This window comes from Microcaecilia unicolor, chromosome 4, assembly GCF_901765095.1.
Source record: "Microcaecilia unicolor chromosome 4, aMicUni1.1, whole genome shotgun sequence".
NCBI lineage: Eukaryota > Metazoa > Chordata > Amphibia > Gymnophiona > Siphonopidae > Microcaecilia > Microcaecilia unicolor.
Genome location: NC_044034.1, coordinates 175,484,094 through 175,496,189, shown reverse-complemented (window position 1 = coordinate 175,496,189; position 12,096 = coordinate 175,484,094). Strand labels below are relative to the sequence as shown.

At 40.2% G+C, this 12,096-nt stretch overlaps 1 protein-coding gene across 1 annotated transcript in view; it reads left to right on the top strand.

Moving 5' to 3' along the window:
- Positions 1–11,063, top strand: part of AMPD3 (adenosine monophosphate deaminase 3) — an 86,382-nt gene extending 75,319 nt beyond the window's left edge. The window contains 5 exon segments of the mRNA XM_030199495.1: positions 2,597–2,717; positions 8,491–8,664; positions 10,147–10,188; positions 10,190–10,258; positions 10,720–11,063. Coding sequence (XP_030055355.1) covers positions 2,597–2,717; positions 8,491–8,664; positions 10,147–10,188; positions 10,190–10,258; positions 10,720–10,893 — 580 coding nt within the window. The 3' untranslated portion in view covers positions 10,894–11,063.
- Positions 11,064–12,096: the final 1,033 nt, after the last annotated feature.

Here is a 12,096-nt window from a genome sequence, read left to right as displayed (position 1 = left end):
TGGGGCATTTTCAGGAGTAGATTCTAAATAGCGCAGGGGTAGCAGCAAATCACAGTCTATGCTGCATAATATGTAACCATAATACTGCAATGAGGACAAAAGATTTCTATAAAATGCATGCTTACAAGGGACAGAGATTTGATTACCTCAAGAGACCAAATGCCTTCAAAGTGTCTTCTTTCTCTGGAGATAATAGACATCTGAGTCACAAGTTCAGTAAGTTTGTATGGAAATTGGAGCTCCATTCCCTGCATTCTTCCTACAATACTATACCAAATGCTCTCATGCCTTACCTATGCAGGCAGCATGAAAGTTAACTAAGGATGAGCACAGGAAGCATTTTCCATCAAACTTACTATACTATACAAATGGCATATCAGAATCTAACAGTAGAAAAAATGTTCAAATCTAGTACTTCTGGACAAACTGATACAGCACAGGGCAGTATTATTTATGAAAAATGTAATATACCACTGGTCCAGGAGATGCCTTCTTTCTATCAATTACAACATGTGAGATATATATTACATATTTGCATGGTTTGACACTAAAAGTTCTGATCGCTATCTAACCCACAGGAGACTGTCCTAGTATAAGATCCAAATTGTTGTTTCATTTTTAAACTGTAATTCTAACAAGGCACTGGGGACATAGGTATTAGTGAGATATCTCAATTGCATGACCAGATCTCCTAGGATGTGTTCTGGAGCACTTTATTACTTCAGCCATGAGTCAAATAAAAGGTTCACCTTGATCCTGGTCTTCTGAGTGAGTGTAACTCATGGCTGGGAACATCTTCTCTTACTGAATTCACAGATCAAATATGACTTGACAAAAATAGCCATTAACAAAAATAGCAAATGACCCTTTATCGCCACCTGTATTGTAATGCTAACACACTAACTGATTAGCGCAGAGAATACCCACTGCCCCCCCAAACATGTCCCCTAAGCCAAAAATTTTGTGCGTGGGTAGCAAGCGCACATTTAAAACTTACTGTGGGAAGCCTCAGAGTAGTGCTTATGGCACCTTAGTAAAAGGACCCCTTAATAAAAGGACCCCTTAGTTTTTGATGTGGGGTATTTGTACCTCGCAGGAGCTGTCCAGAGCTTAGTGCTGAACAGCAGTGGAACATGTATTACAATAAACGCCAGGATTTATTGGTGATTCCTGTTTTTTGTGTGTTTTTTTTTTACAATTTTTATTTTGCCGCATGTCCATTTTTGTCAAAAATTTTAAAAAGGCCTTTTTAACAGGTGCGCTGAAAAATGATTCTGTGCGCGACCAAAACACGCGTCTACACTAGCACAGGCCATTTTTCAATGTGCCTTTGTAAAAGGGCCCCTTAGAGTTTCATTTTCAAAGCACATAGACTTACAAAGTTACATGAGTTACTCTGGGGCTTATTTTCAAAACAGAAAAATGTCCAAATAGTGTCATAAAAACACCATTTGGACGGAATTTTTTCTCAAAATATCCAAATCAGTATTTTCGAAACCTAATTTGCAGACCATTTATCTATGCATTCATCTGCAATATGTCCAAATCACAAAGGGGCATATTGGGGGTGTTGTGGAGCAGGATTAAGGCAGGTCATAATGGAACCAAACAAAAACGTCTGGGGCCAAAACCATTTAATGTTTTGGTCTAGTCCTGTTTTTATAACAAATAAGGCACAAAAATGTGCCCTAAGTGATCAGATGACCACTGGAGGGAATCAGGGATGAGCCCCTTTACTCCCCCAGTGGTCACTTGCCCCCTCCCATCCCCCCAAAATGTGAATAAAAATAGTACTCACCAGCCTCTATGACAGCCTCAGATGTTATAGCTAGGTTCATTAGAGTAGCATGTAGATCCATGGAGTAGTGTAATGGTTGGTGCATTGCACTGTAAATAGATTGACCCAGCCCATACCTCTTCCTAGCCTGTTACACTTGTGGTAGAAGCTGTGAGCCCCCCCAAACTCACCAGAAACTCATTGTACCCACATATAGGTGCCCCCTTCTCCCATAAGGACTATTGTAGTGGTGTACAGTTGGGGGTAATAGGTTTTGGGTGGGTTTTGGAGGGCTCAATAGACAAGATAAAGGGGCAACAGTGAGATGTGTACCTGGGAGTATTTATATGAGGCCCACAGCAGTGACCCCTAGGGTGCCCTATTGCTCTCCTGGGATGTCTGGGGGGACCAGTCTGCTAAAAAGTGCTGACCCTTCCTACACATCCTAATGGCTTCATTTTCTATGTTTTTCACTTGTACATTTTTTTCTGAAAATGTCCTGAAAAGATAAACACACAGACCTTGTTAACAATGGTATTTTTGAAAAACAAAATAGACATTTTGTGGTTTTGAAAATGGCCATATTTCCTATTCGAATTTTGGACATTTAGCATAAAAATCACATCGAAAATGCCCCTCTATGTAACTTTGTAAGTCTAATGTACACTTTAATAATAAAATTCTGCATGATTATAACATTTTTCTAAAGCATGAGTGGATTGTTGCTGGAGTTTTCTTGACCTTAGCTTAGGCCTACAGTGCTGCTGAATCCTGGTCTGGTTTAGGATCTCACTTCTGGATTTGCTCCCTGTTCTGCAGGGAGAGAGGGATGAGCACCTTCCAGTTCCGACCACATTGTGGGGAAGCCGGTTCCATTACTCACCTGGTGTCAGCCTTCCTGACAGCTGACAACATCTCACATGGACTAAACCTGAAGAAGGTATGACTGCTGTCATGTGCAGAATGAAATCTGTGGTCTTTGCCATTTTTGGAATTGTTCATATCACATTTGTTTTTTTCCCAGGCTTTGAGAGATAGTCACAAGGCTAACATTTTTAGATAAAAATGAATTTCCAGATGATGTAAAGGCCACTGTAGGGTAAAACAGTGACTGCATATATCCTCACAAATTCCTTTTCTGAGTAAAAGATAGGAACAACTGTTACACCCATGGGATCCACATTTAAGTTATTTCGCCTACTCTGTGCAAAATGTTTTTTTTTTAAATAGGTTCCATCCTCATCGAGGAGGATGAGAATGGAGTAGGGACCTTTGGATTTGGCAAGGAACAGGTCATTACAGACTTTAGTGAGTGCCGTTTCTGTCAAGTGTAGAGGGCGAAAGCCAGATTGAAGCGGATTGAGGATGGCATGAGAGGAGAGAAAATCAAGGCAGCGGCTGTGAACGGCGCGTTCAAGTAGTAGTAGTAGTATTCTCTTAGGAATAAAGAGGGCAGTTTTATAACAGAGTGTCTGTTATGCTATGCTACAAGTTTATCTTTCTGGGCAGACTGGATGACTAAACAGGTCTTTATCTGTCATCATCTACTTGTGTTACTATGGGGCTCATTTTCAAAAGAGAAACACATCACAAAAAACATCCAAATTGATATATTGAAAACCAATTTTTAGATGTTTTTCTATGAAGTCTGTCAGAAGTGCGTTCAGATCACATGGTGGCATATTGGAGCATGTTAAGGGCAGGATTTGGACATTCCTAAGACTTGGTTGTTTTTCAGCCATAATGGAACAAAATGAAAATGTCCAAGACTAAACCTAAGATGTTTTGAGCTAGACCTGTTTTTAGAACAAATGAAGTACAAAAAGGTGCCCTAAATGACCAGATGACCACTGACACCCCCCCCCCAAATGTGATTAGAAACATTACTTACCAGCCTCTATGCCAGGCTCAGATGTTATACTTAGGTCCATTACAGCAGTATGCAGATCCCTGGAGAGGTGGTGGGTGGAGTGCCCAAACCTCCTCCTACCTGTTACACTTGTAGTGGAAACTGTGAGCCCTCCAAAACTCACCACAAACCCACTGTACCCACATATAGGTGCCCCGATCACCCATAAGGGCTATTGTAATGTTGTAAAGTTGGAGGTAATGGGTTTCGGGTGGGTTGTGGGGGCTCAGCAGACAAGATAAGGGAGCAATGGCGAGATGTGTACCTGGGAGCATTTATTTGAAGTCCACTGCAGTGCCCCCTAGGGTGACCCACTGATCTCCTGGGATGTCTGGGGGACCAATCTAGTAAAAATGCTGGCTCCTCCTACATCCCAATGGCTTGATTTTCTACGTTTTTCATTTGGACGTTTTTCTTTTTAAAAAATGGTCCAGAAAAAAGCACAAAACCTTGTTCAAAATAGTATTTAAAAAAAAAAAAGATAAGACGTTTTTTCTTTTTTTGAAAATGACCTTATTTTCTATTCAGATTTTGGACTTTTTGTGCAAAACATCCAAAGTTGGACTTAGATGTCATATTGAAAATGCCCCTCCATGTTTCTATGACTGAGGGGGCAAAAAAGCACCGATTTTATAAAGACACCTTAAGTGTGTATTCAGTGATGCCCCTAGATCCTGCCAGTCTTCAAGACATCCACTCCCTCAATGTCAAGCTCTCCCAGGTTGCAACTTTACTGACAATAAATTAAAGCAAAATCCGGAGAAATCTAAAGCCCTCTTGTTTTCAGACCCACCTCTCATGACACTTCCTACACCACTTCTACTCTGTGATGTGCAAGCCCCACTTGTTCCCACTATAAGACCGCTCGGAATTCTACTTAAACATGCCTTCAACTTCCAGCACAAATGTCCTCAATGATTAAACGTTGCTTCTTTAAACTATGTTTGATTCAATCAATTAGATCACTTCTCCATCCCCCAGCTCCTCAAATACTGGTCTATTCTCTTGTCCTCACCCAAATAGATTACCTTAACTCATTGTATAAGGGTCTAGGCAAAAAGACTTACACCACATACAGCTAATTCAAAATGCCTCTATCAAACTGATCACAGGTTCAAAGAAATTTGATCATGCCACCCCTCTTCTTAAAGGTGCGCATTGGTTGCCAGTCTCCCACAGAATCACCTATAAGATTCTTCTCCTAGTTTTTAAAATCAAGAGCTCTGGTTCCCCTTTTTTCTTTGCACGTGTCCTGACTCCTTATTCTCCATCATTTGCTCTACGTTCATCCCAACAGCATTTCCTGGTTAAGCCCTCATTCTGACAAATTAGGTATGATAACACACATCATTTTATTTTTTTCAGTCATTGGCTCCACCTTATGGAGTGCCCTACCCCTTCATCTTAGACTGCAGATCTCCTTAGCAAAATTTAAATCTGATCTTAAAACATTTATTTTTGAAAAAACATTTATACTCTCTTGAGGCTGTCATTGAGCTGAGTTTGCTGGCCAACTCAGATTTGCTTCTTTAACCCCTCGTTGTCTCCTACTACTGTCAGTCTTTCCTGTCATTTATTTTAGTTCCAATTTCACCCTCCTATACTGTTCTCTTGCCCTATCTCTCTCTCTCCCTCTATTATCTCTAGAATTGTAAGCCGCTCAGATATTTGATGTGCAGGGTAGCAAGTGTTTAATAAACTTGGAAACGTATATACTAGCAGAAATCGTGCAGATATCACAGGTAAAACAAACTTGTGTAAACAGGTAAAACAAACCAGCTCAAGAGTAAGTATAAATGCATGCATGTACAATAATTATAATCACATGTATTTTATAAAATATGTGTGTAAATTGAGACTCCATCCAAGCTGTGTCCAAACTCTGGCCTAGAATATGCACACACAAGTACATATAATCTTGCCATCACATGGACTTTCTAAGATGCAGATTGGGAAAAGGGGTGTGGAATGGGTGGATTGTGGGCATTCTAAAAGATATGGGCCCTGTTTACTCAACCATGCTAGAGGCATGTTAGCAATTCTATTGTGTGCTAAGAATTAGCATGCGCTGTGTAGCCACCACAATATTCCTATGGGGTGCCTACAGTTAGCACAGCTAATTTTGTGCATGCATTAAAAACGCTTGCACACCTTAGTAAACAGGGCCCTATGTGCAATGTTACAGAGCACACCCAATCAAGAATCTAACACTTTAAATAACGAAAGACTGTGTCTTACCTCCAAGCTAAAAGACTCCACACAATGAAAACCTGAAACTAAAAGCTACAGTGGCTTTACAGTGGATGACTTTGTGCCACACTTGGAGTGACACCTGATGTCATAACACCACAGAGAAGCTAATTCCTAAGGAGTTTATCAAATTTGAAAGGCTTAAATTCTTCTAAAATTTTACATCAAAAGCATTTATTTGGAGCACTCTATGTAACACATAAATTATTATGCAAGATCATAACTGCATTACTTGCAATTGCAGTAGACACACACACAAAAGAATAGAAAGAGTAGTCCCCCTTCTCCACCCCCCACTAGGACTACTTTACAATCCCTGGTGGTCTAGTGCTGTTGTCAGGATAGGAGCGATGCCCCAGTCATGGCAGCCAGTTTCAGAGCAGAGCCAGGGGACCGCTGCTGCCCCAACTACACTCCTAGACCACCAGGAATTGTAAGATAGGCCCATGGGAGGCTACAGATGGAAGGGGGAAGGCACTCAGGAGTTCCAGGAGGAGGAGCAACTCCTGGAGGGGAGGGAGACAAATGGAACAAAGTGCAAATTTGATCTTCCACTGAAAACCCATAGTCATTTTTGGCAGAAAATTAAAATAACCTTTCAGCTGAAACTGAGAAGAAAAAGAAATTTGGGTTGGTTTCGGTGCCAAAATTGAAACGGAAATTCAGTTGGCCTCTAGAAGGGATCATAACTCCTGAAGTGTATATCACCTTGAACATATTTTGTGGGCTCTTATTTCTGTAAAAGTGAATGAAGTTGGCCACTAGATGGTGGTAGAAACTAAATAATGACTAAATTCTTGCCAGCCAATGATTGTCATTGCAGTCTGTTTTAAATAGCTGTCTGAGCTGCTAATGTTGCTGGTTTCTTGATATAAAGCACATTATGATGCTGCAGTTTGTGAGATGTCATTTCATGTGTTCAAGACAGAGACCAGAAAGTTTTGTGAGTCAGTGGCAGAAAAATAATTTCAACACATGATCCCCGATCCTGGAGAAGTACAAAGGTTAAAATAGAAATATAGAAAAATGTAGACAGATAAAGACCATGTGGTCTATCCAGTCTGCCCATCCATGCCGTCTACACTCCCTATCGCTCCCTTAGAGATCTTATGTACTTGTCCCAAGCTCTCTTGAATTCAGACACTGTTTTCGTCTAAACCACTTCCACAAGGAGGCCGTTCCACAAAACCTTTATTACCTTGCACAAATTCCCATTGCTATGTCTCCATTAAGCAACAACAGTCTCTTCCTGGAATATTCCAAAAATCCACTTCGGGAATTTCTGCATAAGGGGCTGGTGGGCTTTCTCTCCACGGACGATCCAATGCAATTCCACTACACTAAGGTCAGTATGGCAGAGCTCACCTAGAGACATAGGGACGTGGTTACGAGTGGAGGAGTGGCCTAGTGGTTAGCGTAGTGGACGTTGGTCCTGGGGAACTGGGTTTGATTCCCACCGCAGGCACGGGCAGCTCCTTGTGATTCTGGGCAAGTCAGTTAACCCTCCATTGCCCCAGGTACAAATAAGTACCTGTATATAATATGTAAGCCGCATTGAACCTGCTATGAGTGGGAAAGCATGGGGTACAAATGCAACAAAAAAAAACTCCACCCTTTCCGTGAAGAAGCATTTCCTCAGGTTACTTCTGAGTCTATCCCCATTCACCTTCATCCTATGCACCCTCATTCCAGAGCTTCTTTCAATTGAAAGAGACTCACCTCCTGTGCATTTATGCCATGTAGGTATTTAAATGTCTCAATCATATCTCTCCTCTCCCGTCTTTCTTCCAAAGAATACATAGTGAGAGCTTTAAGTCTGTCCCATAGACTTTATTATGACGGTGGACATGTTAGTAGCCGCCCTCTGCACCAATTCCATCCTGTTTATATCTTTTTGAAGGTGTGGTCTCCAGAATTGTACACCATATTCTAAATGAGGTCTCAGCAGAGTCTTATACAGAGTCATCATTAACTCCTTTTTCCTACTGGCCATTCCTCTCCCTATGCTCCCATGCATCCTTCTAGCTTTCGCAGTCACCTTTTCTACATGTTCGGCCACCGTAAGATCATCACATCTGATCACACCCAAGTCCTGCTCCTCTTTCGTGCAAAAAACATTCAGCCCCTAAACTGTACCGTTCCTTTGGATTTTTTGCAGCCCAAATGCATGACCCTGCATTTTTTAGCATTAAATTTAATGTGCCCAAATTCCAGACCATTCCTCTAGCTTCCGCCAAGTCTTTTTCATGTTATCCACACCATAAGGGGTGTCTACCATATTGCAGATTTTGGTATCGTCTGCAAAAATGCAAACCTTACCAGACACGCCCTTCAGCTATTAATCTAGCTCAATTATTTCTTGCTCATCAGTTTTTTTATCTTTAATGGTGTAAAATTTCAATTCAAAATAAAAGAGAAAAGAACTCCATGTAATGATAAGATAGGTTAACACACAACAAACTCATTCAACCATTAAAAACTGTTATCACACTTCAGAGTTTGCTGTGTGTGCCCCATTGATTCCTTAATAACAGTTTGTGCTCTTCTTTTACAGAGTCCAGTTCTCCAGTACCTTTATTACCTTGCACAAATTCCCATTGCTATGTCTCCATTAAGCAACAACAGTCTCTTCCTGGAATATTCCAAAAATCCACTTCGGGAATTTCTGCATAAGGGGCTGGTGGTCTCTCTCTCCACGGACGATCCAATGCAATTCCACTACACTAAGGTCAGTATGGCAGAGCTCACTCGAGACATGGTTACAAATCAGAGGTACCAGACTCTGCTGCAAGGACGTAAGAATAGGGGATATGAATTGCCAGTGAATTTTATAGATCCATCGTAGATAGGCATCCAAATGCATGTGTGGGTCATGTTCATGTCAACAATAGGTCATTGTCCCACTCAGTGCTTATTTTACTGGTTTGCACAGAAACCAGCAGTGCATGCAAATCTCTCTCATGAATATTCATTGTGGATATCCTGAAAACCTGACTGGTTGGGTGCCTCAAGGACCAGGTTTGGGACCACTGCCCTATACTGTCAATTAAAATGTTCTATTACGTATGTGTTGCATTGTAAGTAAAATGCTATGCTATACTTTGTATTGTTATTTGAATATTTTTTACGTCTGTAATTGTCTGTCTATTGATCATGTTTGATTTATTCTTACTGTTACACTGCCTTGAGTGAATTCCTTCAAAAAGGCGGTAAATAAATCCTAATAACTATTAGCCCTACTCTAATCCCTGAATAGCTTCTCTTTACTTTCCTTCTAATTATGACACAAGGACTGAAAGATTTGTTTTTTTTCACTTTCTTTTTTTTCCCCTTTTGGAGATATTAGTTTACAAAAATCATATTTAAAAAATTTCAAGACCTATGTTGTTGCATGGATAGTTTTTCTGCCACCACAAAAGAAAATGGTCCCAGGATGCTGAAACGTTGTCTGATGTCACTGGTAGACATGCAGTGACGCAATAGAATCCAATAAAATATTCTTCTTACTATAAGTGCTGAAGGTCTCTATATAATATATATATATATATATATATCATTCTCAAATTGTGCAGTGCTGTTTAAAGGCCAGTTTTTGGAGAGTTTCCATTTTGGTATATTGCTATTTCTCTTCTCAGAATTCTTTATATTTTAGAGTCACAGGGAATTGAGACATTTAAGGGGCCATATTCAGACCACAGGAGTTAGCCTGGCTAACGCCTACAGTCCATGGTGATGCTGGATATTCCAATGCCTGGCCGTTTCCAGTGACTGACATTGGTTTATTTTAGCCGGTTTCAACATAACTGCTAAGTAGACACTTATCTGAAGCTGGCCAAAGATATCCCACGTTTTCAAATGGCCATATTTGGCCACTAAACCTGGGCTGAAAACCAGCAGATACCGGCTATATCGCCTGATATAACTGGTTATACACTAGCCACTAACCGGCAGTATTCAGTGGGGTAGTCAGCTATCACCTGTTGAATATGCTGGATAGCTGGTTATGGGATATTTAACCGGCAAGGTGCTGATCTTGGCTGGTTAAATGCTTTTGAATATGGGGGGGGGGGGGGGGGGGGCAAGTGTTAAAGCACATTTCAATGAGGTTGTATGATGATTGTAATGTTAGCAAGAACAATTGTGTTTCTAATAGCATTAGAATAAAGATTTGCTCTGGTCTGACATTATTTTGTATTGTGGACTTCCACAGGAAGCACTCATGGAAGAATATGCGATAGCTGCACAAGTGTGGAAAACTCAGCACCTGTGACTTGTGTGAAATTGCCAGAAACAGTGTCCTGCAAAGCGGATTATCAGACAAGGTAAAAAAGTATTTTCTTGCACTGAAATAATGAGATTTTCCAAACAAAACAGAAACAGATAATAGGAGTTTAGGAATAGTTGATCGTAAACTGCAAATGCAAGATCTCCTTTAAATTGAAAAAAAAAAAACCCAAAAACCTAAGAGATTTCTAACATGCATTTAAGCCTTCTGAATTTCCATATGTACTAACCAACTTAAACAGATACTATACATAGAACCTTACTCTCCAAGCTATTTACATGCTCCAAAAATGAAAGAATTGTAACCTTTCCTTAAAAAACTCACATAAAAGGACTCGACATGACACCATGTTTTGGCTAGTGTGCCTGCATCAGGAGTCTAAAAAATATATAAACAGTGTCTTCTCTGGAAGTGTCCTGTTGATTACACTACTTTTTTTGTTTCTGACCGGTACTCGTAGTGTTCTACATTCCTCCACATTGTGGTTTTCTTCCACAGGAAAAGAAACACTTCTTGGGAGAGAACTATTTGAAAGAAGGTCCTGAAGGGAACGACATTCGTCGGACAAACGTTGCACAGATTCGAATGGCTTTCCGATATGAGACCCTATGCAACGAGTTGAGTTTCCTAGCTGACGCCATGCAATGTGAGATTACAGCTCCATCACAGTGAACATCAAGACTGAAAAGTATAGATAGATCAATGCTGGATACAAGCTTCTGCTCAGCAGTGTTTGCGTCTGACCATGATCACAACACAACCGTGAGGAGCACATGACCACTGGAAGCATATCGAATTCTCCTCGGTTATGTTGGAACGACCATGACATTGTAGAGACTTTATATGAGTATGTTTTCTGGTTGTGTTGGTTGTGCCAATTAGCATTTAACATATTCTGTGTTGAAAACATCAGAATTCGCTATTCAGGATGATTCTTTCAGGCAGGTGGAAGGTCATTGTTTAAGATGTCAGCTCCAAAAAGAGTTATCCTAAATCATAACATTCATCTACTGAGCATTAATTGAACCTACCAATTGCATATTTTTATCTGAGCTGATATGAGTTTTAAGTCATAAACCGCCTCAGAAATCCTTCTAAAAAGTAACATCTCCAGAATCCATTCTTGTAACATGCAAAATTCTGGTCCTCAAAAACAATTGAGGGATTGCACATCTGGTATTTTACATGAGAATACCATGAGAAAATCATATGTTTGATTTAATGATAGATCTCATTGGCAAGTGAAGCCATAAGAGCACTTGCACTTTAATAATCGGCACTCGTTAACAGTCAGATTGGATAGAGAAGAAAGTTGTAGGGTTCTTTCACTTACAGGCACAATGTTGTCATTGGTACAAAATGTACACTGTGCTTAGGCATATATTTAGCACTTTTTCTGCATCTTTTAAATCATTATCAAGTAATATAATGAAACTAATAGTGAAAAAATAATATGCATATTATTTGACTCTATAGTAATTTTTTATGGCTGATCATGGTTTAGCTATAATTGTATCCTAATTAACATGCTTTATTTTTAAAGTTTTTAATTATAATTGTGCTATACAAAATGCACCTTATGATGAGATAAGTACATCACTTATGCAATGTATGTCTTTGCTGACATGTTCGCCACAAGGTAGGAATTATTTGGGGGTTGCATAAGGAAGTTTCTCCCTTGACTTGAATAAGGATCCTATTTCCTACAATTGTATCTGCAAGGTTACAAGCTTTGAGTTTTGGTCCCATCAAGAAGATGTGGTCTAGTGATTAACCCATGGGATTATGAATCAGGCAGGGCCATACTGCCTGAGGGTCCTCTGCCACTGCACAGAGCACATGGAAGGCAGGGGCACCTAAATTGTTCCCCCTTCA